This window comes from Panicum virgatum, chromosome 9K (assembly GCF_016808335.1).
Source record: "Panicum virgatum strain AP13 chromosome 9K, P.virgatum_v5, whole genome shotgun sequence".
In the NCBI taxonomy this organism is placed as follows: Eukaryota; Viridiplantae; Streptophyta; class Magnoliopsida; order Poales; family Poaceae; genus Panicum; species Panicum virgatum.
The window spans coordinates 7,343,826-7,371,097 of record NC_053144.1 but is presented as its reverse complement, the minus strand read 5'-3'; the positions used below and the strand labels follow the sequence as shown (position 1 = coordinate 7,371,097).

Genomic DNA, 27,272 nt, shown 5'->3' with positions numbered 1-27,272 from the left:
TACGCTCCAGCGGCCCGAACCACTCTAAATCGTGTGTTCTTGCGTGCTCACCTCAGTACCAGATTAGCCCAATCGCCTAGTTCTTCCCCGAGTACTCCCTCACTGGGAATAGGCGGGTGCGTTCCGCCACCCGGCTGTGGGTACCCTAGAAATCCCACGACAACTACTTTTGACATACATACAAAAATTATTCATAAAAAATAAATATATTATAAGTCTATTGTCTCCAACCAAATATTTCATAAACTATAAGGAAAATTTGTTTCTACACTCGCTTGTAGCTATTCACATATGTGTATCTCATGATATAGGACGTATCTGATCCAACGAAGAGTATGTATGTGAGTATGTGTTCATACTAGAATATATATATATATATATATATATATATATATATATATATATATTGGGTATGTGACCATACATAGAGTATATGCACATACTTATTTTATATACTAATATTAAGTATAATTATAGTATATTTAAAAAATAGAGTTGCTTTTGAAATTTTTCATGCATATACCTTTGAAGTATCTTAGAATAAGTATACGAACATACTCAAAGTGATAAATGAGTATGCGGACATACACACGATGGTATACTGATGATGAGAGTAGTTATACGCGAGTGTAGAAAAAACTCGTCCAAATCATAATACAAATATACAGAATGGCAGTAATATAAATATCATCCAAAGGATCACAACTACAATATACATCATATCTTTATTCTCTCTTGTCATGCTTCCATCTGTAATGCTCCTGGAGCGCCAATCTTTCACTCCATATTAATCCAAGAGGACCAAGACTCAATATGACCAAAGCACGACATCTACTACTATTGTAGCTTGATCCAGCCCTAACAGATATCTCACTTCTCAAGAGAATCCCGTCTTTGTCACTAATGGAATAATTGTATAAAACGTGAGATTGTGAGCTAATATTAAGTCTAGAACTCAAATATGAACGGAAAAGGGCACCATTAGAAAACCTAATGGAGGTGCATTTACCCATAATCTATATGATCTTTCACCAAATCGTTGCACATGAGCGATATTTGTTTGCAATATATACCATTGCAATTTATACTCTATTGTTATTATAAAGTAACGGTACTATGGACTAAAAGCGAGAAAACCCCACGAGTTCGACCTGAGAATGCAGCACTACGTACGCTGGACACGTCGTGGCAAGTCATTCGAACCAACAGCATGCCGCCACGTCTACAGCAAGCCTGCGTGGACAGGCCACGGGAGCACCTTTCGCGCACGGCGCATTCACAACCACCGCCCATCGTACCATTAACGGCCTAGATAAACTTACGTGGCATATATAGAAATAAAATTAAAAAAAATTCTTGTAATTAAGACGCTCGAGCAGAGAGAACCCCAAAGAACAGCTCATCGCCGTCTCCGCCGAATGGCAACTTTCCCGAACCCGTCGTCGACTCTCCGAGCCGGCGCCCAGTGACCGCTTCGAGAAGCTTCCAGAAGGTCTCCCGCCATGGCTGCACCCTTCTTCTCCACGCCTTTCCAGCCCTACGTCTACCAGGTCCGCGCTCCTCCCCTCACCGGCACGATCTGATCCCTTTTTTGGCATGATGGTCTCTCGTCTTCGCGTAGGATGTGTTAGGGTTCGATTCGAGCTCGTGGGACTGGATCCGCCCGATCCACTGCTCGCGGGCACCGATTGTGTTTGCCCCGTCTGATTCGCTTTGAACTATGTGGGTTGGTTTCAGAGCCAGCAAGGATCTGTGACGGCGTTTCAGATATCCGGAGGAGATGTGCAGGTCCTGCAGGTAGTTTTCTGGTGCTCAAATCTGTTGTGCTCACTCGCAGCTTCTTTCTTCACATGAATTGAACTGTCACTCATTTGGAATTGTTTGGGGCAAATGATTTTTAGGTGATGTTGAAGTCTCAGGAGAAGTTGACTGCAAAACCAGGTAACTGAATTCAGTCCAGCTCTGCAGCTTGCCTGCTGAAGTATCTTTGTATGCGGCCTTCAATTCAAATAAAGCTAGTAAATAATGTGCAAAACTAGTCATCATGTAGAAGAAACTGTTAAGTTTTACATATCTTTGAAAACAGAAGTACGCGGCTCTAGTGTCTATTTTGTGAGTCATCTTATATTGCAGTTCTACTCAATACTTTATTTTTGGCCATAACCCAGCCTGTAATTCACAAAGGATTACCTTCTGGATGATGATTACTGTGAACGATTCGTTGCATACATATTGCGCTGTGAAAAATGTATCATACTATCATTGTTGTTTTCTTTAGGTACAATGTGCTACATGTCTGGGAACATGCAGATGGACAATAATTACTTGCCCGAAAATGATGGAGGCGTATGGCAGTGGATTTTTGGGAAAAGTGTAAGCAGCACTGTTTTCTTCAATCCTGGATCCGATGATGGATATGTCGGAATTTCTGCACCATTTCCTGGAAGGATACTGCCGGTTAGTATTTTATCTTGTAGTTTGTTAGCATCCCTCTTAGTTTCACCTTTTCTTTTGTAATGTAACTATGAGCTGCTACCCCTACCCTATCTCCCCTGCCTAAAAAGTTGATAATTTCTAATACGAAATACGTCACTATTATCCTCATACATTTACAAGTTTGAGATTGCATGTGCTAGTTGTTGAAAATTTCCACGATTGCTCTGTGGCTTGAAATTTTTGAACTGTTATTTGCCAAACAAGGATTTGTTAGTTTTCTTGTTTGATTTTAACTATCCACTTAAATAGATTTGGTAGTTTGTTATCCAGTCTTTACTAACCTTACTGGTAGGTTGTACCAATTAACAAAGTTTAAGAATACTTTTGGTTAACCTTATCCATTTAGCTGCCTCTTACCTTATACATGTCATGCATACCTGCATTTATGGCGTGTGCTCAGTGCTAGGGGCATCAGCATTATAATTGTGCATTAATGTGAATGCTTTTTTGTTATCTTAGTCTGATCACGGTTGATCGTGTTTGTTACAGGTAGATTTAGCAAACTTTGGTGGAGAACTTCTTTGCCAGGTAAGTTCTTAGCAAACTTTGCTTGAAATTCAAGATAACCTTGCTTCAAACTCGAGAACTTATGCTGAATTATCATTGCAGGCAGATGCTTTTCTGTGTTCAGTCAATGATGTATCAGTCACTAGTACAGTTGAGCCACGACCACGGAATATTGAAATTGGTGCAGAGGTTGGTTAACTATTTAGTTATATTGTTACTTTGGATATGATTCTGTACGTTTTCGGGTTTTTTCTCTATGTTTCCCTGTTAAGTTGCATAATGTAATATGAAAACCACACATTTCTCTCTCTCCAGATGATCCTTAAACAAAAGCTTAGGGGACAAGGGATGGCTTTTCTTGTTGGTGGTGGATCAGGTACAGACTGTTTAGCACTTGTGGCACATACTGAGATACATATTGGTGTTTGAAAATGTAATGTCATTCTGCACTTTAGCAATGCAAATTAGATGGATGTAAGAATTTTAGGTATTGGACTTTAAAAGACGAGTTTTAATGTTGTAAATGGTTTAGGAAACACTGCTGAAAGATGATATGGTTTGTAGTAAATTTTACATGCAACATTAGGTTGGCATGTTACATTAACAGATATAGATGTTGTTAACATACTTGCTGGGTACATCCTTTGGTAATTACATAAAATTTCTATAGCAGCAGATCAGCCACTTGGCATGAGGCCTCAGTTTGTTTTCCATGAACAAGATGCGATCTGATACCCTAATTTTTTAGTCTAGCAACTTTTCTTGACTTTGGTAACATGCGGATGGGAGATCCTCTCATTAACTGGGAAGATTTTGCTGTCAATTTTCCTAGTCATGCAGAAAATCCTTGCTCCTCGAGAGGTTATTACTGTTGATGCTGCTTGTATTGTGGCTATGACAACCACCATTAACTTCCAATTGAAGAGCCCTAACCAACTTAGAAGAGCAGTCTTTGGGGTGAGTGCCTTTTCTTCCACCCATGCTTCATGTTTCCTTGTTAATTGCTCGTGCTCAGATTTCGTTATTTTCCTTGCACTGAGAAACATCGTTGTATGCAGGGTGACAACCAACTAACAGCATCTCTCACGGGACCAGGTGTTGTTTTCATTCAGAGCCTGCCCTTCCATCGGCTCTCACAGCGGATTGCTAGGTATGAGATGCCACATTTCTATTGCACTGTTCTTGCTCACTGCCGAGTGTAAATAACTGAAAGTTTATTCTTGTATTCTCAAGCAGTAGATCAGTGGCTGGACCAAGTTTGAGGGACAACCCGAAGTTCTTCATCCAGATTGTCATGTTCTTCTTCCTGGCCTATGTCATGATTGTATCATCCATAATTCTGACAGATGTTTAGACATTTCATCAAGCTTTTGGTGTATTGGTGTACTCGTATACATGTTCTCGAAGAGTTAATGCTACCACCCCAGTGTAGATTAAGAGAAGGAAATTCACAAACTGGTGCTAGAAACCTTAGCCAAAAGTTCATCAGAAATTTTTGTAACAGTTTGGAGCAGCGAGCCCTGGACCCTGGTTACTTGGTTAGCGTGTAAAGAGTGAAAACAGCAAAATCGATTTGCACAGCATATGGTGAATATACATTAACTTATCCTCTGCTAACAGCTGCTCAGTGTTTTGAATAATTGTATTGATCTTTCAGATTGCCCTGCACTTGCGTAATGCTAAATTCCTTTTCTGCTATCAATTCTTTTGCCCGTAATTTGCAAATCATTTCAGTTAATTTGTTTCACATTTCCTAATACCGTTGTTTGAATTTTTGCAAGAGTAGCACTAGCACCTTGTTTTAGTATAGTTTGGTGATTAGATCAAAACCTTATCCGTTGACACTCACGAAGAAGGACCGTCCAATCAACGTGCAGCGGCCTCTCTCCTTTCTGCGGACGGACCTGTAATTTCGTTCCCTTTTCGGCCTTGTAATTCAGATTTTTTTTATGACAGATTTCCATTGGAAAAATATGTTGGTTTTTTGAGCCGTTGGATATGGATCTCCTCTTAACCCTAACCCAATTCTTCCCGTTACGAGTCGCAACCTAGCGGCGCGCCGAAACGGCTTCGTCGCGCACTCGCGCAGTCGCGCTCCCCCACCCACCTCATCCGCCATCCCGGCCCGGCGGCTCCACCGCCGCCGAGACGCCGCCCCGGCGACCGCTCCCAGTCCCAGGCCATGTCCTCTATAGCTGGAAGCCACAAAACCTTCGAACCCCAAAGTACTAACCCTCTAACCAGAACCGGGTTCGTCAGAGTTGGCCCTCACTGGGGAAGAATGGGAGCTCGCCGGAAAAGAAGGTTGAACGAATCTCCATTCAATAAGGTAAGATTTTTCATTTTTATTTTTTTCTCTTGATAACCAAGGCCCGCCCCCCACCCTCCCCGAGTTCAGTTTTTGATATAGAGGAGACGAATTGGATCGGGGATTTATTCGATTTGCTTTTTACAAGGGTAAGGAACAGCACCTCTATCTTCTCTTCGACGACTGGCCGAGGGGTTACAGCATCCGCAAGGTAAATCTGTCGTCCAATGTCTTCGGTTCCGGCGAACCCCCAGGTTGGCAGATGGCTGCCCGCGTCTCAGGTGGATGGGAGATGGTCTGCACCGGCGACCGGCGCCTGCCGCCGGCCATCTTCCGCTTCGAGGCACAGCGCGGGCTGCCCATGTACTTCGCCGCCGCCTTCGACTCCAAGATCTTGGCTTTGCAGCCCACAGCCCCCGGGACGGCCATGGCGCTTGCTTCTGTGCTCGAGCACCACGTCGCCATCTTCGACGTCCGCACGCGCAGCTGCCTCTTTTTCCCTCTGCCGGACCCGGAGACGTCCGGGGCCGACCCCATCTACATCCCCGCCGGCGGCAGGCTCTTTGCTCTTGCTGACGGCACCTTCGATTGGCTCGACCCGCCGCCGCTTGGCACGCCGGCCAACGGCGAGCAGGCCTGGGAGTGGTCGTGGTTCGAGATCCCCGACCCGCCGTTCAAGCGCAGGCACGTCACCTCCTACGCCGTGCACGCCGACGGGCAGACCATCTTCGTCAGCGTCAAGAAGGGCGCCTCTGCCGCGACATTCTCGTTCGAGACGGAGGAGCACGGCGGCGTCTGGCACCGCCACGGCAGGTGGGCGCTGCCGTTCACCGGCCGCGCGCACTTTGACCGCCAGCTTGACGCCTGGGTTGGGCTTTCCGGGGAGCCGGGCAGCGTCGGTCACCTCTGCGCCTGCGACGTGGTGCCCGCCATCCCCGACGCCGGCGGCAAGGGGCAGTACCCCCCAGCCGGGAAACTAAGCAAGGAGAAGCTGCTCAGCGATGACCCGACCGAGAGGCACGTCGGTGCCACCCTCGTGTACATGGGGGGAAGAAGCCAGTTTTGCCTCGTGCAGTGCGTCTCGATCGATGGCGATCGCGATCGCGCTGACGAGAGGTGTGGCTGCAACTTGGATGACGAAGACGACTCGGACGATGAGAGGAATGGCTGCCATCTGGAGAAATACTACTGCTGCGATGATGACCTACTGGGTGTCTGTGGGGTACCGCTAATTTACGGTCAACCGTACCGGAGGCTCCCGTACGGTCGATTTCCCGATAGCTTTTTTTTTCTTTCTATTTTTAGAAATTTTTTTGTCGTTTTTTGAGAAAAATAAATTCAGACAATTTTTTTATGAGTCAAAAAAATTTCAAAGTGAAAAATTACTTGGTAGAAAAAAATTCAAGAAACAAATTGGTGACATAAAAAAAATTACGAGAAAAATTTTGACAGTAGAGAAATTTATCAAATGGAAAAGAAAAAAAAAGTACATCAAAAAAATTTGTATGAAAAAAAACCAAAAAAAAAAACTGGATCGGGCAGGGGGCGGCGCTGGTGGCGAGCGCCGCCGCCCCTGCCGGCGCAGCGCGCCTCCCGCCGCGCCCCGCCGCCGCTCGCGCCGCCGGACATGGAGGGAGCGAAAGGGAGCCGCCACCGCCGGGTCCCGGTCGCCGTGGTGCCCGCCGCCGGATCCACATCCCCCGCCGCCGGATCCGGCCTCGCCAGCCTCGGATCTGCCGCCCACCACCGGCGCCGCAGCTTCGGGCCGAGCAAAGGAGGCAGGCAGGGATAGAGGAGGGCGTGCCCGCCACTGTTGCCGACGTGTGTGGAGGGAGCCGTGGCCAGCGCGCCGATGGAGGGAGCAAGGGCCGCGGCGGGGTTTGCGCCGCCTCCGGGTGAGCGGCGCGGAGGAGAGGAAGGGGAGCCGCCGCACCGCGCTGGATCTAGAGCGGCGGCCCAGGGAGGAAGGGGAGCGGGGCTCAGGGGAGGGGAGACACGCTCGGGGGGAGGAAGGGGAGCGGCGGCATCGGCCGCGGGGGAGGTGCGCGCGGCTCCAGGGAGGAAGGGGAGCGGGCTCATGGGGAGAGGAGGGAGCGCGGCTCCGGGGAGGAAGGGGGGCGGCGGCATCGGCGGGGAGGGGAGGGAGCGCAGCAGCGCCGGGGAGGAAGAGGGAATGGGGGAAGGAGAAAGGTGCGGGGAAGGAGGAAGAAAAAAATCGACCGCGAGTGAGGAAAGTTACGGTCGACCTTAAACTCAGCATCGCGGTGTCTGTGACATGGAGGAGGAGGAGGACTCTGCAGCTGACGAGATGAAGGACTGCGACCTCAAGAAGCAAGACGAGCAAGACGCGACCTCCCGGCCGCGTCGCTATTTGGTTCGTTTGACTAGTTTCACTCTGAAATATGACAAGAATGGAGACCTGACAACAGGTGGTAGCTGCCGAGTTCGATACTACAGGGTGCCAGGAGGATCGACTGTGCCTCTGCTCAGCAATCCGGTGGCATTCTGGATGTGAAAAAATCTGAGTACCATTTTGTATGGACATCACCATGTCATGAACTCATGATATCCTCTTCGAAGAACCTGGATTTGTGCTGATATCTCAATGTACTTGGAGTTTTAAGAGTAGGAGTAATGAATTCTGAGTCGGTTGGGTACATTGAAGTCTGGCTTTATTTTTATGCATGTTGTTTGCTAATGTCATGGTATCCTGATGTTCTGCCTTTTGAAATCCGCTCAGAATCACTTTGCTCTCAGTGTGCAGTTGTTTATAATCACTCACAGCAAACAACTCAGGGTGTGTTTAGTTGGTGAAAAAGTTTGGATTGTGTGTTTAGTTGGCGAAAAAGTTTGGATTTTGGTACTGTAGCACATTTCTTTGTTACTTGACAAATAATGTCAAATCATGAACTAATTAGGCTTAAAAAATTCATCTCGTGCTAATCAGTTAAACTGTGTAATTAGTTATTTTTTTCAATTATATTTAATGCTCTATACATGCATGTGTCCAAAGATTGTGTCCGTGTCCAAAGATTCAATGTGACAGGTACGGTAGAAATTTTTTTTTGCCTCAAGCCAAAAGAAACTACTCCGGTCAATCCATTTGGGAAGCTGGGCTCACTATCTCGATGAGCAGCTGGTTTAGTTCACACTGAAATCATAAAGCAATCGAGAGAAAATATCCCATCATGTTAATTCTTTTTTCAAGACGATACATCATGCATCACGTTAGCCACGTTGCTGTTCTTGTTTTGTTTTGTTTTGTTTGGTCTTTCGTTCTGTGCTTGAATTGACAGTCTTCGCTCAAGTTGGGTACCAGGCTTCTCCCAGTTGCCCATTGGAAAATCTCGCCCATTGTCGGGCAATGAACTGCGGATACATTTAACACTGAAAAAATTCTGTAAAATCATACATTATATACTGTAAATTCTGTAAAAGCAATTGAGATAATCAGGCCTGCATCCTCCTGGCTGAAAATGCTGCATCATATTATTCCTTCGTTTTAAGACGATACATCATGCATCATGCAGCTGTTCCTACTTATCGCGAGTCCTTGCCCAAAGTCGGATTCTCCAGTTCGCAGATCGCATTGAAACAGAGATAAAATCCACGAACCTCGCTACACTTCTGATACAGATGCAGTAATTTTCACATCTTTTTTACAAGACAGAACAAAGGGTACTCCTGTATTTGTAGTTGGTTTCATCCACAACCCACGGGCGCTGCACTCGTTTTCGTCCGCGGTGGACTCGGCAGCGTTGGCTACGGGCGCTCCTGGTTGAGCCTCGCCGCGGTAGTCACCGCCTCCGCGACGCCGCCCTGCGTGGTCGCCATGTCCGGCTTGTTACGTATCTCGGCGGACACGACCCTCTCGGCGTCCTCCGCCGTCGCCCCCTTGTCCGCCTGCAGCTTCTCCCTCGCGCCCTGCCCGCTCACGCGATCAAGCACGGTCACTCATTAGAGCTGTGCGAATCAGAAGACATGAGAGATCGAAGGGGGGCTGAGTAGAGTAGAGCGGACCGAGAGGACGTCGCGGAGCTTGACTTTGTCCTCGTCGCGCGGGGTGCGGGCGTTGTGGTCCGCCGCCGCCTGCGCCGCCGCGGCGACGCCCCCGGGGATGATGCCGCTGGCCCCCGTGGTGCACACCTCGGCGACCTGCACGGCCGCCGCGTCGCTCTGGTCCACCGGCTTGTCCCCGGCCGTCGCGGCCACGGCCTCCAGCGCGCGGCCGATGGTCACGGCGTCCTGGTCCAGCGCGCCCGCCGGGTGTGCCAGCCCGACCGGCGCCGGGGCCACGAACCTCGCCACCACCTGCCCGCCGACGGACTCCGCGACGACGCGGCGGCCGGCGAGCTCGGCCTCGGCGACGGTGGCGCCGGCGTCGGCGGCGGGGCCCGTGATCTGGCCCTTCCCGACGTGTCCGGTCCGCCGGTTGAGCGCGGCGGCCGACTGCAGGACGGCGGCGGGCCCGCCCTTCTGCGTTCGGCCCAGCACGGCCTCCTCCGCCGACTGCAGCAGCGCGGCGTCGCGGGGCGCCACGGGCTGCCCGGCCAGCTCTCCCGAGACGTCGAACACGTCGCCGTACTTGATGGGCTGGTCCTGCAGGACCTCGCCCTGCGCCTGCGGCGGCCGCCTCGGTTGCCCCTGGCTCATGCCGATCTCTTCCACGTACTACTACTGCTGGTTGGGTGGCTGGCTGCTACCTAATTGCTAGCTAGCGCGTCTCGCTGAGATGTGAGCTCGGCACCCGTCGCCGTGCTTTGCCATCGTGTTGGCGCGCCCTATATATACTCGATTACTCGTAGGCCGCGATCTAGAGCGGTGGCTGGGAGGCGCGCGACGGGGACACGCAATGGTGCCGCGGCTGCGTGGAGCGGCCTCCCGGGGGCGCGTCCGCGGCATGGCCGGCCGGGGTTGCCTTTGCTCGGCGCGGTGGGGTCGGCAAACCGGCAGGTGCCATCCATGCGGAGCCTTGGAGAGCGCCCGCGCTAGCAAGAACTAGAAGCAGGTGGGCGGGCGCCCTGCGCCCACGCCCTCCCGTCTCGTGTCGTCGCGCTCCGGGCTCCGCAGCGCCGCTTGCTCCTATCGCCGTGTCGCGGCAGCGCACTAGTGCGCTGTGCGCGCTTGGGGCCAACTTGCTCCTGTTGATGGCTAGTAATGGTAAGAGAGACTCCATAGGCAAAATAGCAGATTTTGAAGCTCTTCTTTACTCCCCTAAACACATCCTTTTTAAGAGCAACACGCTCGTATTAATCAATTGTAACTTTTCTAAACCCAATAGGAACATATTATCAATTCATCTAGTAAAGATATCTAGATAAAAAGAATTATTTTACTTGAGTAGTTGAGTTAATCAATTTCTGCCACAAGATAAGATATAACGCTACCATATATAGATTTACCCAATCATGCATGTCTCGCTATATAAAATCATAAACACTCAGAGCGAGCTAGCCGTTAATCGTCGAGCCATTTGAAATGAGTAACGCATAACGGTCTGTTACCTATTTATACATGCCTCCAGTATTCCTTATTACAAGCAGTTATTTTTTTTGGCACCTTAGCGAGTGTCGACCGTTAAGCCATAGATGAGTAACGTATAATAACGACATCATTTACTCATCCATGCACAATCGCGCTATATGTCGCTAAACTCCAACGGACTAAAACTCCATCCCATACAGACATGCAATCTTGAAATCGTTAAACACCGGTAGGCTAAAACCCCAGCCCCTGAAATCTACAAGTCACTAAACACCAAATAGATTAACTCCATGGTCAGGTGAAATTTCCAACCTATAAAAACCGCACGATTCAAACCATCAAAATTCTCTGTTTTGAAACAATAAACCATCTAACTTCAATCAAATCTACCCATGGGAGCAACGAATGATACACTTCCGCAGCCGTGGACTTCCAATCTTCCATCAGCTGCATTGAGGGGGCGGCAATAGCTTCTAGAGGCTGTCAAAGGCCCCACTCGCACGCACAGTAGAGGGAATCCTAGACACCAAATCGCGCATCCTTTCTCTTTAAGGGTGTGTTTAGTTCGCGAAAAGTTCGCGAAAAAGTTGTTATATCATGTTTCGGCTTTATTTGACAATTATTGTTCAATTATGGAGTAATTAGTATTAAAAGATTCGTCTCGTCATTTACAACCAAACTGTATAATTAGTTATATTTTTTAACTAGATTTAATACTCTATGCATGTATCGTAAAATTCGATGTGATGTACGTCAGTGAAAATTTTTGAGAACTTCTCGCGGAAACTAAACACAGCAAAAGCCTCGCCGGCTCGCCGGGCGGGCAGCGCAGCCACTCCAGTCTGACAACAACCAGCGGAGCTAGAAACTGGAGGGAAATTGCCAGCCCAGACCCCGAACATTCAAAAAACCCATCGTGACTCTGACCTCTCGCACCCCCCGGCACGAGCCCGGATCAAACCCCCCACACCCAACGTCTCGCCCCACCCCCACGCAGCCCGCCCGCGTCGCGCCGCGCCGCGCGGCCCCGCGGGTCAGTTACCGGTGCCCACCCAACGCGCACACTATCAACGCAGGATGATCCCAAAAACAAACAAATAAACCCCCCCCCCCCCCATCACCAGGGGGGAACGCGAGCACAGCGCCCAGGCCGCCGGTCCCTGCTCCTCCTTCCCCTTCCCAGTCTCTCCCACTGCTCGCCGCTGGATCCTCCGCCCGCCGCGGCTCCTCTCCCCCGCACCCCGCCGCGGCGCCTGCACGGAGATCCGCCCGCCGGGAGGGCGGAGGCGGGCCGGTAGCTCCCGCTCCCGCTCCCGCAGGTGAGTGGCTCGTCCGGGCCTCTTCTGCTGGGGAGGGGGGGGGGGGGGTGTGGATGGATGGATTCCCTGACTCAAGGAGTGTTTTTTTCCCCTCTTTGTTCTGGGCGGAATCCAAATCTCCCTATGCTCCCGTTCGGTTTGATGTGGAATTTTTGCGCCGGGTGGTGCCGTACTGACCCATTCCTCCGTTTGGGTGTGGTTTGATTAGGTGGTTGCTCGTCGCCGCTGGAGATTGGCAGGCGGCGCCAGTTGACGCCACTGAGCTCCGTGGTGCCGAATTCCCCAGGAAATTTGGGGGTTCCACCGAACTCCCATGCCCGAAGCCACTGTGAGTTGCTTCCCCTCCTAAATTTCACCAGGAATTATGCGTTTTTTTTTTGTCTGGGGGCTGTTTTGCTAGCTTCCTTTCTCACGGTAGGGTTGCTGGTGCATGGTCGTGGCTTCAGACTAGGTTTTTTTTTCTTCTGGGCAGCGAATTAAAGCAGCCACTTGTGGTCCATTTTGTTGCCCGTTTTGTTTTGCATTGCCCGGAATTTCCTAATCAGGTCGGGTCGGCGAAGTAGGTTTAAACTAGGGTTTAGGCTAGATCGCGCTGTTTAGTTGGATTAATATTTCGTGAACAATAGATGAGAGGGATAGCGCGGTCTGATCATCTCATGTGTTTTTTATCTTCTGCAGGGGCTTGGAATGGGCCACTTTGGCTCTAAGGGAACTCGAATGGCAGGAATGGACGAAGACACAGCAAAAGATTTGAAGAAGGTTCCTGCCTCCTTGGAGGTAAACAAGTCTTCTGGTGATGACGATCTTGGCGGAGGAGGTCATACTTTGACTGGGAGGAAAAGGAAGGATTGGACGAGGAGTTCTGCGGATGAGAATGGGACTGTGACAAAAAGGGTATTGAGGTCCGACGCCATGAGGCTGCGTGCTGAGGCTGAGACAGCCAGTGGACTGGCTGTGGAGGTTAGCAAAACGGACAGTTTGGACAAGAAACACCGTGAGGCTGCTGTGGAGGCTTGCAAAAGCGGGGTGCAGACAACACATACTTGCAATGGTGAGGAAGGCAACATATTGGTTAACGGGAATGCGAGCAATATCTTGGAAGAGTCAGCTAGGCGTCCGGAGAATAATATGGAAATGTCTGGTGTTGCTGCAACAGAATTTCCTCAAGGGGATGGCTTAGGCACTGGAGGTAGCATTGCAGAATTAGATGATAAGAGAGTCAATTCAGATGAGAAGATTTCCGCTGGAACTAATGAAGAGCAGAATGAGTCTAGAGCTGGAACAAGCAGTGTGAGTGTTGATGAGTCCCAAGCTAACAAGGTGAGCCATGGGCCTTTCCAGGGTGAGGTCATAGATTCAGTGGCTGCAAATGATGACAGCAAGAGCACAGATTTAGGAAGAATCAGCCCTACCAGCGGATTAGAATGTGTTGAGCATGAGGATACAGTGGTTTGTACCGAGGGAGTGGTACTCCGCAGCGGAGATCAGAAAGTTGAGAAGCATTCTCACATTGACGATGTATGTACAGAAACTGAGATATCTTTGACTGAAAGTGGAAGATGCACAGTAGACAACCACACTGATCTAACCGAGTCCTCTAAGCAGGATGCGAAGGGCAGCCTTACGAATGAAACCAATGATGTTTCACCACATGACATTGTCTTTACAAGGAGAAAGTCGCTATCTAAAAAAGCATGTGAGTCAAAGCAGGTGGAATGCGAAGAGGAGTTGCGATTTGAGAAACGAGTTACAAGGTCAGCTACAGTTAGACAGAGAGAAGTTTCTGGAAGCTCATGCAAAACTACTGCAAATGAGGCTACATTAGGAAGCAAAGGGAGGAAAGGGGATATTGTTGCGCACTATACAAGGAAAGTGAGCAGTACAGTATCCCCGAAACCTCACCATGCTGCGCTGGTAGAATGTAATACCGAAGCGAAGAAGCAAACAGTGAAAGGAAAGGTTGGGAATGATAATCATGCAAATGCCACAGAGAATGAGGATTCAGAAAATGAAACGAAGGTAAATTCGAAGTCACAACCACTTGTGAGAAGCATCAGCATTGTTAAGAAAACAACTGAAGCTGCTCTTTCCGCGATGGATCAGAATATCTCTGGCTCAGCCATCACTGAGAAAAATGATACGGAGCATACAGATTCTGATGGAGTTAAATCTGAAAATAAGACTCCTGTGCAGAAACCAATGATGTCTGTTGGTGCGAAGATTGTTGCTAGCAAGAAGAGGATATTGGAATCAGGGCTTGACAAAACTGCTGAAAGGTCACCAATTGCCATGCCATCCATGAAAAAGACAAGAAATGCATCTTCTGATCCAGATATAGAGCAACGAAATAAGTCTTCTGGAGAGAAGCTTGGAGGGAAGAACTGTGATTCAGGAAACAAACGTGTTCTGAGGGAACGGCAGCATCGCAGTCAAACAAAATTTTCAAGCAGATCTTCTAACCACACTAATCAAAATACTATCAAGCTGACACGGGAGCAATCTGATGATGACGAGGTCGACCGTGATACTTCCTACAGGAGAACTCATAGAGGATTTAGCCGTGATGCTCCTCCTGTTGTGCCAGAAAAACAAGAGGACTCTAGTGACTCAGAAGAAGACTTTGTCGTGAAAAAGTATCAGCAAAAAAGGAAAAAGTCTGATCGAACGGCTGGATCTAAGTTAAAGCATACTTCTGCTCCTTCCAAAGCAGGTCGTTCTGGTAGATCTGTTCCAAACTGTTCTGAATCTAACCCCTTGTCTCCTCGTGAAGAAAAGCAAAAAATAAGTGATCAGATAAAGGCCATACTTGTAGATGCTGGTTGGAAGATTGATTTGAGACCCAGAAATGGTAGAAGTTACATGGATTCTGTGTATATACCTCCTAGTGGCAAAGGATCTTACTGGTCAGTCACAAAAGCATATTATGCGTTTCGTGAAACCATGGAATCTGAGCAAAAGGACATCTCTAAAGCCCAGAGTTTATCAAAAAAATCTGTTGGTAGCCCTGGCAAAAGGCAGGCCTCTAGTTCTTCAGATTGTACTTTAACAGAGGACATCCTTAGCAAATTAAAAAGGGTTGTTGTAAACAGACGGACAACCAAAATAGAGATTCAAAGGCTGAGAAAGAAAGCGTTTAAAAAGGGTACGTCAAAGGAAAAGAAGAATAAGATTACAAATTCGAGAGGAAATGAAAGAAAAAAGCGAGGTGGCTGTGCTCTACTTGCTCGTGGATCAAATAAGGAGTCTGACAACAGTGCTGATGGTTTTGTTCCGTATGAATGGAAACGTACGATTTTCTCCTGGCTGATTGATCTGGATGTTCTATCAGTCAACACTAAGCTGAAATGTATGGATGAAAGCCACTCAGAAGTTTTACTGGAGGGTATAGTCACTAGGGATGGGATTAAGTGCAGCTGCTGTAGTAAGGTCCTTTCGGTGCTTGAATTTGTGGCCCATGCTGGTGGTGAAGTGAAGAAGCCATACAGAAACATAGTTGTAGATGGGCTCGACATTGACCTTTTGCGCTGTCTTACTAATGCATGGAATAAGCAATCTGATTCTGAAATGCAGGATTTCTTTCCTATTAGCATCGAGGGTGATGACCCCAATGATGACACATGTGGTATTTGCGGTGATGGAGGCGATTTGATCTGCTGTGATGGATGCCCCTCGACATTCCACATGAGTTGTCTAGGACTGGAGGTATATAATATTGCTTTTCAGTTTTCACATGAGTTGAGAGGCCATTTGCTTAATCATTTTTTACTAACCGTTACATTTCTTTTGATTGAATCAGCAAATTTTTCAGCATTTCATTTCATGTGCCCTTTTTTTAAAAAAAAATTGGCTGTTCCTGCATCAGGACATGATCGAAAACTTGAAATACCAATAATTGTACTTAGTTTTCTGTACTGATAGAATTGATAAATATTTTCAGTGATATGTTCTCTAATTGATATGAACTTCCAATTTTGCAGGCACTTCCCTCAGATGATTGGTGTTGTGCAAACTGCTCGTGTAAATTTTGTCATGAACATTCTAGTGATGATGCTGAAGACATTGCTGATGCTGATTCTTCGTTGCGTAGTTGTTCCCAGTGCGAAGAACAGTGTATGTGATCTCTGTTTACTATTTCTTCACAGTTCTTTCAACTTTAAAGTATTTGACAATTCTTACATCAAATTCTTATTACTATTTTCTACTGTATTTTTTATGGTTAATATTTTTTTAATACTCCATAATGACGATGTCTGCAGATCACCAAGCCTGCTCTCCTGAGATTGATTCCATAACCAGCGATTCAGATCAATCATGCAATTTATTCTGCCAACAAAGTTGCAGATTGGTATTACTTCTCTGACTCCTGTTCTTTTTCCCACCATGGCCTCTTTCTCTTCTTGATATACTACCTTATAGTTTTCTATGAGCATGATTCTTGTGATGGTATTTGCACCTTCTATTTTTACTTTGCACTCAGCCATTAAATATTTGCACAATCTTTCATCTATCAATGCTTCTTCTGTTGGGGTTCCCTTTGATTATGCTCTTTCCTTCTATGTCTGACTATCTTTACTTCATATGATATCACTATCATAAAAATGTATGGAAATTCAAATAACTGTTTTTCTTCATTTTCATGAATTCCATAATTATATGCGGCCACATATCGTAAGGCATTGTACGAATGTGATATAAATTCTTATCTAGTGGCTTGGGAATCTTGTACTTGTAATCCAACTAGTAAAAGCTTTTCTCTACTACTGGACTTCATGCTGATCTTTTGCGTTCTGAGAAGACTATTGATATTTAGTCTAAAGAAATGTCAAGTGCCAAACCACTGAGGAAATGAACACTTACTTGGTTTTTAGTCTTTTCAAAAGTGCTCTATTATATGCAATATTTTTACCATTAAGACTTCTTGTATAGCTGCCCTATATCTTCTTGTTTAATTTGTTTTTTGTTTCATTGATGTGTACCCTCCTCCCAAGCCCCACACTGTCCATTGAGTTCTCATGATATTTATAGAATCTAAAAATCATTTTTATGCGATGCAGCTGTTTGAGGAATTGCAGAATCTTCTGGGAGTCAAAAAGGATCTTGAACAAGAATTTTCATGCCGAGTTGTTCAGCGCATCCATGAAGATGTACCAGAAACAGCCATTGCTTTGGATGAAAGGGTTGAGTGTAACTCCAAGATTGCTATTGCGCTTTCGTTAATGGATGAGTGCTTTCTTCCGATTGTTGACCAGAGAACTGGCATCAACTTGATACGCAATGTTGTGTATAGCTGTGGGTATGCTTCTTTCTACCAGCTTGCAGTAGTCCATGCAAATCGTTATTAATATTTTGTCCTTTTAAGGGCGTGTTTGGATTCCTGCCATAACTTGCCATGCCACGAGTTTGGCGGCCGCACTTGGGGAAGGCTGCTGCGTGGTTTGCTACTAGCTTTGCCACAGCTTTTCACGTTGGTATTCTCGCCAGAACTTAGGCGCCGGATTTTTGTGCCACAACTTGGGCGCCGCCATCTGCGGCGTGGCAGGATGTGGCTGGCATCCAAGCGCACTCTAATTCTTTCCACCTCTCTCCTGCCCTCCCTCCCTCTATGTATTTGGCATTTTGGTGCTTGTGTTTTGGTTGTTGGGCCATTGGGATGAGCTGGTTTGGCATTATTACTGAAGTCAGTGTTCATTGTTAACTTACCATCTTTGTGTAAGGCATAACACAGGTGAATAGCCATAAATTAACCTTTAGTGCATTAAATGGATTTCCATCTTCATTATGTGAATAGCCATGAAATGTTAGGAAACAGCATGGGACCATAAGCATTTTGTGTTGTGTGTGATAATTTAGGCCAGTTTTCTCGAACATATATTCAGAGGTACATCGTAGTAAACTAATATTTACTAGCATATAATGCACATAACAACTTTGGTGCTTTTAACCACTGTTGATCTATGTAGAACCTTTGAATGCATTGTTTGTCCTGATCTAGTCCATCTATTGCATGGTCTTCTGTTATGGCCTCAGCAATAGGTGTGGCTGGGTGTCAGCTCAACTCAGACCTAATTTGACGAAGTCCCTTAATATGGTAGTATGTGACAGTTTGGCTTGCAATGGGTGCGTACCACTTGGTTCTGGTATGTGGCCTCACACATGATATAGCTCGCAAACAAATCTTCATGGAACGCTATTACTATACTGTCATGGAATATTTGCCAAATATACACCATACATAGGCGATAGCAAGCAATGGATGTAAGCATTAAAACTTCGCCTATCCATACATCAAGTATCAAACAGGATCAATATAGCATGCAATTAGTGGCATCAGGAACCCTGATATATTGCAAAAGTGATTGACTGGTGGACTAATCGCTAATGCTTAAATGGGCATAAATGTGGTTTGAGCTGGGGGGTTGGGGGGGGGGGGTGGGGGGGGGGGGGTAGTTCCGATTATGTTGATTTAGTGGCCTGAATTATTTCTTGGTAGCTGGAAAATTTTTCGGTTTCTTTATGAATTGGCTTAGTTTTTATGTACATTTACAACCCGCTTTTCTTATTGATGTTTGATTGTTCTTTGTTTTTGTCATCTCTTGCATGCAGATCAAATTTTGTGCGACTGGATTTCCGTGGATTCTATATCTTTATTTTGGAACGTGGAGATGAAATGATAGCTGCAGCATCTGTCAGGTGAGTTGTTTCCTCTTGTTCTTTTTTGCGTGCTACATCTTATGATTATCTAGGCATATATATGGAACTGAATGCTGTATCCAGAGAGATGCATATGCAAGATATCTATCGAAGCTGAATGCCAGTGCGTTGCAGCAGATGATAAGAATCATACAATGTGCTCTAGAAAACCCATAAAGATACTCCTAAAAGCAAACATACCAGGAACCATTGTTATTTGAATCAATTTATTTCTGATTTTCAAACAAAAGTGCCTTTTGGTTTAGTACCCATGTACACTAAATACACTACATGATCAGTATAACCATTTTATGTTCCAAAATTTGAAGGAAACTATATCCTTAATTACTTTCTAAAATGCCAGTGTTTTGTCATATATAATTGATTTATGGTGCTCAAAAGTCACCTGTAGTGCCATACTGCCATGGAGGCAAAAGTTTATTTTCTTCTGTTACTAATAAGATTCGAATGCTTCATTTAGAAAGGTGCATAAAATGTCTGTCAGATGAATAGATAGCTTCATAATTCATAACGCCTTTGCGTGAACTAATTATAGGATGAGTAAACATAAAGAGACATGCTTTGGCTACTTTTAGTTGGGTTTCATTCTTGAATTGCTGGAGTTTGATATGATCAATTGCTACCATCTTTTATTCTGAAACAGAATACATGGAACCAAATTAGCTGAGATGCCGTTCATTGGTACCCGGAATATGTACAGGCGTCAAGGAATGTGCCGCCGGCTTCTAGATGGAATTGAAATGGTATCTTGATATAAGCCCAGAATCCAGATCCTTGTTTGCATACTTCATGATGCTATTGCTAATGTAGGATATAGTGGTTCTTTGAAGTGCATCGAGCCCCTTAATTCTTCAGTGATAGTTCCCTTAATGTGTGCCTTTTCAAAGTTCAAACATGTGCAATCCTCGTACTTCTGTACAAGTGTGCACCTTGCCCTGTTGAGCCCATTGTGGAGTACTTATATTTTCAAAAGAATAATGGGCAGGCTATTAATAGCATATTTAACCTTTCTATGCACCTTATAGATGATAGCCATAATAGCTGTAGATTTAACTTGATATCCTGCTTAATTGAACGTTTCTGATGGTTATTGTTATTTTCTTTCATTTTTTCCATTTCAGATCCTCACATCCCTCAATGTTGAGAAGTTGATCATTCCTGCTATATCAGAACTTGTGGACACCTGGACATCTAAATTTGGTTTTAGTCCACTTGAAGATTCTGAGAAGCAAGAAGTGAAGTCTATTAGCATGCTAGTTTTTCCTGGTACAGGCCTTCTCCAAAAGCAATTGTTGCAGAAGGCTTTACCTGATGAAGACCCATGCCCCCCAGGAGGTCAGAACATATCACTTATTCATTATCGATCTCCCAGTTCCTTTGTCATCCTTTTATTTAATGGTGAGTAACCATTTATACAGCTGGTGCCATTTTGTCTGCAAACAAAAGCGGGAAACCATCTGATGTGGCCATTGGAGATTCTCTTTGCTCTGTTGCAAGTCCTGATCCCCTAGGTTCTGGGGTCACAGAGCATATGGACAGCAGCACAAATGGTGATGGTACTTGCAATGGTGATGTTTCACAACAATCTTCCCATCCTTGGTAATTGCAAGCAAAGCTTACATGTTTGTTGACGTATTGATATAGTTGTTTACGATAACTATATTCAGATAAGCAACACAGTTTAGTTTGGAATTTAAGTGAAATATATTCTGTTAGGATGATATGAAAAATATATATCTTTTTCTGGTGCCTAGAAAATATCCATAAATTTATGTTCACTGTAATCCCTCCATCTTTATATAGGTCTCATGATTTTTAATCTCTGTTGCAGATGGGTAAGCTGTGTTGCAACTTCTTGGACCAGTCAAACGGTGTGCTTGCTTCCCAAGAGAGGGTTCCCCAAGCTTACATGGACGAAGCCATGAGCGTCCATGTTCTTCGTACCTTTTGCGTTTTGACTCAGCAGTTAGCATGACACCCATCCGTTGGCAGAGAGGTTTACAGTTTTTTTGAAGATCCCTTGCAGTGGGAGCCCAGTTGTTTTCCCCAGAGATTGATGATTCGATTGACTCGTCAGCCTGGACTTCAGAATCAGCCTGTGCAGTACTGAAAAGCATTAACTCCAACCACCAAACTTCATGTGCAGCTGAAAACTCAGCGTGTAGAATGTGGATGATAGTTCTGTTCTTTCTTCCTTTCTGGTCGTTAACTCCGAGGGCCAATGGAGCCACCAAATAGTCGTAAATGTTAAATCGGTTGTTATTTAGTTGATAGTTTTATGTTTTTTTTTGCTGGCGCATTCCTGCAATCATCTCTCATTTCTGTAACATAATTCTCATGTCTGTAAGATAAACTAATGTATGCGCAAGCTAGAAATTGCCCACCTGATCTGTCATGCCAAATTGGTTGCAAATTTCCTCGCGATCCTGTGGAAGAACTAGGCTTTGCGTGCATGCACCATGCCACAATGCCCGGCTAAAATGTCTGGGCTTCATGAATGTGTGTATTGTTTGGGTGAAAAAGGAGCTTTGCACGTAAAAAAAGAATGAAATACTGGAGCAGAATAATTTCTTCCTCATCGTTGAGATGTGCACGAACAATGTTGTGGAAAGCAAAATCTACAGGTAGGCGTCTGCTGTACTGAGGTCATCGAGGATCTTGTTCCTGACATCCTGTGGGAGCGGAGCGGAGGGCCCTGCTTTGGAGTAGAACTCGGCCAGTGATCGGATCGCCTTCTCCAACGCAACGTACGACTCCTGCGGATGAGCAAGCAGGGTGAAAAATGGAGGACTAGGAATGACCACCGCAGATCGTCACGCATTGCGTACGACGTACCTCGGCGGCGACGGCCTGCTGGCCTCTCCACCCGCCCAGGAACTCCCGGATGGACTCCCTGGCGGCGTCGGCGTTCCGCCGGAACCTGGCCATGTCGCCGCCGTCGTCCTCCTCCAGCGACTCCCGGAGCGTGCGCACCACCTCCCTGGCGGCCTTGAGGTACGCCTTGGGGAGCACCTTCCCGGCCTTGGTCTTCTCGTTCGGGTCGAAGATGGACTTGATGGCGCCGAGGACGCCCTCCTCCTCGCCGCCGTTGCTCGCATCGTCCGCCCTCGCCGGCGCCGGCGCCGCCACCGCCATGCCCGCGAGGCCGAGGAGGAGGAGGGATGCGGCGTGGGCTCTCCTTGTGATCGGCAGCCTCGCTGCTCCGCCGCCTGCTCTGTGGCGCGACGGCACGCGGGAATCAATCAAACGCGAGAGCACCGCACCGAGGAGTAGGGGGGAGAGCGACGCCGACAAGGCAGGCACGTACAGGTAGGCTTCTTCCCGGTCTCCGCAGGTCGCTGCAGCTTCGGCGACGGCGACGAGCAGCAGCACTTGCTCAGCGTGGGCATCGGAGGCGGCGGAGGGGAAAGCATTGCTGATCCTAGATACGAGCTCTGGCAGAGCAACAGCAACAGGTGCCGCTCTTAGTGGCGATGGATTGATGGCATGAGCTGATCGACGCGAGCAGAGAGCGTAGCTTCGATCGTTGCTGCACCTTGTTCTTGGTTCGCCTCGAGCCTCTTCTGACAATCCAGAACCTTATCTCCAGCATTCATCAAGGCTTCTTCCTGCCATGATTGGAGCCATAAAGAAAAAAGGTTTGCGACAACCGGAAAGGCCTGGTTGGCGGATGGGCTCTCGGCCTGCACCCCAGAGCGCATGGAGCCCGCTTCGTGACAAGCCACACAAAGTACCGAACGGCCCATTAGATCCGTTTCAGTGGAATGCTAATATTCGCAAAAATCTGGATTTCAAAAAGTTTTAATGGTTTGTTGTGGAGCCATGGAATTGATCCGCAATATATAAGTGAATTGCTCCCTCCAAAAATATTCCAAGTAAGTTTTTTTTTGTGGTAAATATTCCAAGTAAGTTGAATTGTGCATTAAAATACGCGACCGCGTTGCATGATCGAGTTGGAGCTCATTTGGTTTCCATTTGTATTTTCAGTTTTGCGCGCGTGCCGGCGGCGTTCGTGCGTGTAGCGTGGTCAGGGTGGCAAGCAGGGGCAGGGTTTTCTGTCAAACACCGACGAGTCGACGCGACCGAGGGTATGGATGGCAACTGGCACATTACCCGCGGGTATGAAGGATACAGACCCGCACCCGCAATGCAAATCTCAAACCCGTACCCGCACCCGCGACCCGCGACGGGTGGAAAGCTACGCCCGTACCCGTCACCCGGGGGTACGCCCGCGAACCCGCCGCGAACCTTGGAGATCAGGCCGGCGGATGCGGGTCGCTGGGGCTCGGGCCGTCGGACGCCGGCACTCCCTGCTCGCCTCCTCCTGGGGCGCCGGCACTCCCTGCTTGCCTCCTCCAGGGGGCCTGGGGGGCGGGCGCGCACCCGAGCCGGAGCGGGCTAGCGGCGGCAGCTTGGAGGAGCGGACGCCGGCGAGCAAGCTGGCGGCGGCGCCTTGGAGGAGCGGGCTGGCTTGCAGCGGCGGCGGCGGGGGTCAGGGTCGGGCCGTCGGGGTCTCGGCGAGCGGCCGAGCGGGACCCGTTAGAGGGAGGGCTGGCGGTGCCGCCGCTTGGAGGAGCGGGCTGGCGGCGGCGGCTTGGACGAGCGCTGCTGCGCTGGCGCGGGCTGGCTAGCAGCGGCGGCGGGGGACGGGGGATGGGAGCAGGGGGCGGCGGCTGTGAAAGGGAGGCAGGGAGGGGAACGGGTAGGGGGATGGAAGGAATGAATGGAAAACCTAGAACAAGTGGTTATATAGTTGTATACGGGGTCCACGTGTCAGTTGATTTTGCGGGTTTGCGGGTTTGCGGGCACGGGTACAGCTTTTTTAAACCCGCAAAATTTTACCCGTCGGGTTCAAATACAAACCCGCACCCGTACCTGTGGGTACAAAACCAAACCCGGATCCTCGCCCTAGAGGGTTTTTACCCACGGGCACACGGGTAATTTGTACCCGTTGCCATCCATAACCGAGGGGCACACACGGCAGGACGTCGGTCTCCATCTGCCGAACGGGAGTCCCGAACCGGCGGCGCCGGCACGCCGCATGTGACCTGGCGCGGCGGCGGCGGGGAGCTTCTCGCGTCAGATTTGGCCGGAGACGCAGGTGGGAACCTGTCGAATCGAGAGGCGACGCCGCCGATTCGGAGACGCTGCGGCGGTGGTGAACTGGTGATGGACGGCCAGTCGAACGAAGCGACGGCCGAAAGGCACGAGTTCTCCTGCCCCCCGCGCTTCGCGGGACGGGACGTCCCTTTTGTCTCCCCCACCAGGCGGCCGAAAGAAGCCGCGGAAGCCACCGCCCAGCGCCCACCGGCCGCTGTCCAGAGGAGAGGAGGCCGAGCTCGTGTAGTGTAGACTCTGGGAGCGGGGCCGCACGACGGGCCAGGCTGCGGCGCGAGCTGGCCGACCCACCCACCGCTCTGGACTCTGGTACTTCGACGCTCGGAATATTTGGAATTTGGATCGACGTACCAACCGAACAGATGGATGATGATTCCTGCCGCCAGCTCGAGAGAGGCGATTTTGTGCGTCCTGGAAAGAGTTTTTTTCTTACTGTACGTGAGACAATTTAATACTAGTATTTTTAGAAAAATATTATTGGTAGTACAAGCAAGTTGCATGCTCCTATGTGTTGTGTTGGGGCTATGAAACTAAATCCCTAAACTTCATGTCTTAACTTAAACCTCCAATGACATTTCCTGCCATCTCCAAGCAAGTGTGTCCCTTTTTTCCCCTCCTACTACTCACACAAAGCACACTAGTTCACCATTTACGTCTAGCATCTTTGTCCTAATAATGCTGTTGGCCATAATTCAAAGAAATAATGATTTGTCTGATAATAGACCACGTGGGTCTAACATGCATTTTGGTTTTTTGGAGAACATGACTGTAACACCCCGGGTGTTTACACAATAATTAAATAGGTGTCTGCACAGTAATTGTGTTTGTTGCTATGCATCTTGTGCTTGAATTTGGAAAAGCCCAGGGGGCTGTCTGCAAACCCAAGACACATATGAATAGTGCCTTCAGGGACTTGTTTGCTAGGATTTGCTGTAAACTTTGAAATTCAGTATAAATTCGTAGAAAATTCGTAAAATAGCAAATATGGATGTTTTGGAATCCTCTTGAAGAGCTCTATGCAGTAGAACCATAATATGTTAGGCTTTAGTTGCAAGTTTTTGCTGTAGATTTTGATTTGTGTTACTAGGTTTATAAATACTAGTTATTTAATCTTTTTCTTATGTGATACTTGAAAACTGATATTGCTCTGAAATTTTGGTAGTAGTTTACTCTTGTTACACTAGCTTTGCTATAAAAATTTCATGATCAGTTCTTTGTTGTAGCTTTTTATTTGATTTAATCCTTGTTTAGTATACTTTATTTATGATAAATAGTTTCTGTTCTTGTTAAATCCTGAAAATATTCCTGAGTGTTCTTCTGGAGTATATTAACTTGTCCAGGAAGTTTGAGCCTTAGTTCATGGCTAGATCAGGGGCTAAAAATGAATCTTGCTAATCTGTTGTTTGTTTTATTTATTTTCTCAGAGTTATTTCGGTGTAGATAAAATCATGAAAAATTCACAGTAGATATATCATCCTTGGGTAGATCTCCTGTTAAATTTTGAGCTTCTGTTTTGATCCATTTTGATCTGTATAATTCAAGCTTGTACTAGGTGTTGCCTGCATAAATGATTTATTGTGATTAAATGGTTATATGTATTGATATGATTTTTGTAGGGTAGATTAATTTGTTCATGTTCTGTTTAGTGTAATTTTGGTAGATTTTATTACTATTTGTACTTTGAGTTGTTGATTTATTTACAAACCATGACTTAATTGTATAGGAAATCACCACCCCTCATTTTATGAAGTTAGTTAACTTCTTTTGTGCTGTTGATCATGATACCTTGTGTAGTTAAATTTGTTATTTAACTACTTTGTAAACGATTGCCCATGTTTGTTTATAATGTTGTTCTTGCATTACATATAGACACGACTGCCTTATCGGACGGGACGTACGAGTTGATCCCGGAATCTGACGGAGGTGATCTAGAAGCTCAAGTAAACACTGCGGAACTAACTGAAGCCCCGAACCAAAGTTCGGAAGAGCCTAGCGCTGAAATAGTTAGCAATTACCGAGAAGGCAAGCCCCGGACATAACCTATATTTCAAATTATTATCATTTACTGTTATTATTTACTTGTGCATTTACAGTTCTTAGGATTTGAATTGAAACCCTAGATGCATGATCCTAGGAACCTATGTACTGCACACTAGACCTGAGTTCGACTATCTGCTAAGCTTATAGGAACGGTAAAAGTCGAGTGATTGCCTGTCACTCGCGAGCTTTATAGGAATTGCTTGTTTATTTTCTGTTATCAATATAAGGACGACGGACGGGGTTGTGTTCGATATCATGTCCTATGTGAGACCCCGTCTGTGTTGATGAACTTGCTAAGGTCGCGGTGTGTGGTAGTGCTGGTTAAGTTTTTGAAAGTACTAGTCACATGCCGTAAATATGGTACGCGGCAAGCCTAGTAGCCGATTGGACCGGGGAGTGGATATACCTCCCACTCTCTCAGTAGGGATATGTTTTTATTTTATGTTGCGCAACACTACGACTTCTAGGGACAAGGTTCGGCCTTGGAGCCATGTAGTCGGGGAGAGTGGCACTATCCACAAGCCGGAAAGAAAGGTTAACGGTTGTTTGGGAATGACCCGACGGTATTCCAGACGTGTGTGCTAGGTTACCCTTGCAAGGTTGAATTTCGATTCAGAATCGTCCGCCTCTCACGATGAAATGAGACTGCTTGATCTCTTTGCCACACAGAGTAATAAGAGCAACAATATTCTTATTAATCTTGATGTTTGCTTAGAAGTTCCACCATGTTTGATTAGTAGATGCTTACATAGAATGGTTAATCAACTAGAATCTTGAAGCTAAAACTTGAAAGTAAGGACCTACTCTTTATTGCTTTTCAGCAATGGAAAACCAGAGCCTTACAAAGCCTTGCATAGTCTAGTTAAGGTGGGCTACTTATACCCGTTGTCGGTTAAGTCTTGCTGAGTATTAGAATACTCAGCCTTGCTGTTGAAACCCTTTTTCAGGTATGAGTTTTGAGGATCAGATCGCTAGCTTGACCTATCCTTGCTCGTTGCCTCCTGGCTGGTCCGTAGAGTGGGATACGTCTTCGGCCGGCAATAACTATGACGAGTGATACCATGCTTGGGCTGGCTTGGTACCATTTTGCGACGTGTTGTAGCCGTCATGTTTTACCTTCCGCTGTTTAAACTCTGAACTTACCCTTATGTTTTGTATAACTGTTTTACTTAAGTTGGTTTTGTAATAATCTTTTGAACTGGTTTGTAATCTTTAATATTCCTGTGTTGTAAAATTGTGGTTGTAATATCTCTGGACTCGCCTTCGTGCGGGGTATGCTTGTTCGATCC

At 47.0% G+C, this 27,272-nt stretch overlaps 5 protein-coding genes across 10 annotated transcripts; 3 read left to right on the top strand and 2 right to left on the bottom strand.

The window, feature by feature from the left end:
• The first annotated feature begins 1,357 nt into the window (after positions 1-1,357).
• LOC120649781 lies at positions 1,358-4,671 on the top strand. 2 transcript variants are annotated; one of them, XM_039926667.1, is made up of 10 exons: positions 1,358-1,550; positions 1,738-1,797; positions 1,902-1,941; positions 2,279-2,457; positions 2,986-3,024; positions 3,106-3,192; positions 3,319-3,379; positions 3,836-3,960; positions 4,062-4,153; positions 4,237-4,671. In XM_039926667.1, the coding sequence occupies exons 1-10, from the start codon at positions 1,503-1,505 to the stop codon at positions 4,355-4,357; spliced, it is 852 nt and encodes a 283-aa protein (XP_039782601.1). In that variant the 5' UTR covers positions 1,358-1,502; the 3' UTR covers positions 4,358-4,671. The 2 variants fall into 2 exon arrangements, with proteins under 2 accessions (XP_039782601.1, XP_039782602.1); XM_039926668.1 differs by having other exon boundaries at positions 1,359-1,550; positions 4,240-4,671.
• A 356-nt stretch (positions 4,672-5,027) lies between these two features.
• Positions 5,028-7,975, top strand: LOC120649780. The gene is made up of 3 exons (XM_039926666.1): positions 5,028-5,332; positions 5,460-6,521; positions 7,575-7,975. The coding sequence occupies exons 1-3, from the start codon at positions 5,186-5,188 to the stop codon at positions 7,824-7,826; spliced, it is 1,461 nt and encodes a 486-aa protein (XP_039782600.1). The 5' UTR covers positions 5,028-5,185; the 3' UTR covers positions 7,827-7,975.
• Positions 7,976-8,772: 797 nt separating this feature from the next.
• LOC120648490 (late embryogenesis abundant protein D-34-like) lies at positions 8,773-10,050 on the bottom strand. Its single transcript, XM_039925257.1, has 2 exons — positions 9,332-10,050; positions 8,773-9,235 (listed from the first exon to the last, which is right to left on the bottom strand). The coding sequence occupies exons 1-2, from the start codon at positions 9,962-9,964 to the stop codon at positions 9,074-9,076; spliced, it is 795 nt and encodes a 264-aa protein (XP_039781191.1). The 5' UTR covers positions 9,965-10,050; the 3' UTR covers positions 8,773-9,073.
• Positions 10,051-11,903: 1,853 nt separating this feature from the next.
• Positions 11,904-21,238, top strand: LOC120649777. Of its 4 annotated transcripts, none has more exons than XM_039926660.1 (11): positions 11,906-12,114; positions 12,323-12,442; positions 12,793-15,816; positions 16,092-16,224; positions 16,371-16,459; positions 17,169-17,407; positions 18,718-18,804; positions 19,469-19,568; positions 19,947-20,160; positions 20,244-20,424; positions 20,657-21,238. In XM_039926660.1, coding segments are annotated over exons 2-11 (4,083 nt in total). In that variant the 5' UTR covers positions 11,906-12,114; positions 12,323-12,427; the 3' UTR covers positions 20,658-21,238. The 4 variants fall into 4 exon arrangements, with proteins under 4 accessions (XP_039782597.1, XP_039782594.1, XP_039782596.1 ...); XM_039926662.1 differs by having other exon boundaries at positions 20,244-20,393; positions 20,657-21,208; XM_039926661.1 differs by having other exon boundaries at positions 11,926-12,100; positions 12,321-12,442.
• A 47-nt stretch (positions 21,239-21,285) lies between these two features.
• Positions 21,286-22,453, bottom strand: LOC120649778 (photosystem II D1 precursor processing protein PSB27-H2, chloroplastic-like). 2 transcript variants are annotated; one of them, XM_039926664.1, is made up of 3 exons: positions 22,133-22,453; positions 21,661-22,034; positions 21,286-21,581 (listed from the first exon to the last, which is right to left on the bottom strand). In XM_039926664.1, the coding sequence occupies exons 1-3, from the start codon at positions 22,236-22,238 to the stop codon at positions 21,444-21,446; spliced, it is 618 nt and encodes a 205-aa protein (XP_039782598.1). In that variant the 5' UTR covers positions 22,239-22,453; the 3' UTR covers positions 21,286-21,443. The 2 variants fall into 2 exon arrangements, with proteins under 2 accessions (XP_039782598.1, XP_039782599.1); XM_039926665.1 differs by having other exon boundaries at positions 21,661-22,039; positions 22,133-22,446.
• Between the last annotated feature and the right edge of the window lie 4,819 nt (positions 22,454-27,272).

Bases quoted from the DNA above. Each gene is read 5' to 3' on its own strand.
- LOC120649781 (XM_039926667.1), top strand. From the start codon at position 1,503: ATGGCTGCACCCTTCTTCTCCACGCCTTTCCAGCCCTACGTCTACCAG. The intron at 1,551-1,737 runs GTCCGCGCTCCT...GGTTGGTTTCAG, and splicing joins TCCAGCCCTACGTCTACCAG to AGCCAGCAAGGATCTGTGAC. The intron at 2,458-2,985 runs GTTAGTATTTTA...TGTTTGTTACAG, and splicing joins TTCCTGGAAGGATACTGCCG to GTAGATTTAGCAAACTTTGG.
- LOC120649780 (XM_039926666.1), top strand. From the start codon at position 5,186: ATGTCCTCTATAGCTGGAAGCCACAAAACCTTCGAACCCCAAAGTACT. The intron at 5,333-5,459 runs GTAAGATTTTTC...GCTTTTTACAAG, and splicing joins ACGAATCTCCATTCAATAAG to GGTAAGGAACAGCACCTCTA. The intron at 6,522-7,574 runs GGTGTCTGTGGG...ACTCAGCATCGC, and splicing joins GCTGCGATGATGACCTACTG to GGTGTCTGTGACATGGAGGA.
- LOC120648490 (XM_039925257.1), bottom strand. From the start codon at position 9,964: ATGAGCCAGGGGCAACCGAGGCGGCCGCCGCAGGCGCAGGGCGAGGTC. The intron at 9,236-9,331 runs GTCCGCTCTACT...GTGAGCGGGCAG, and splicing joins AGCTCCGCGACGTCCTCTCG to GGCGCGAGGGAGAAGCTGCA.
- LOC120649777 (XM_039926660.1), top strand. The intron at 16,225-16,370 runs GTATGTGATCTC...CGATGTCTGCAG, and splicing joins TTCCCAGTGCGAAGAACAGT to ATCACCAAGCCTGCTCTCCT. The intron at 18,805-19,468 runs GTGAGTTGTTTC...ATTCTGAAACAG, and splicing joins ATAGCTGCAGCATCTGTCAG to AATACATGGAACCAAATTAG.
- LOC120649778 (XM_039926664.1), bottom strand. From the start codon at position 22,238: ATGCTTTCCCCTCCGCCGCCTCCGATGCCCACGCTGAGCAAGTGCTGC. The intron at 22,035-22,132 runs GTACGTGCCTGC...GCCACAGAGCAG, and splicing joins GACCGGGAAGAAGCCTACCT to GCGGCGGAGCAGCGAGGCTG. The intron at 21,582-21,660 runs GTACGTCGTACG...GCTCATCCGCAG, and splicing joins AGCAGGCCGTCGCCGCCGAG to GAGTCGTACGTTGCGTTGGA.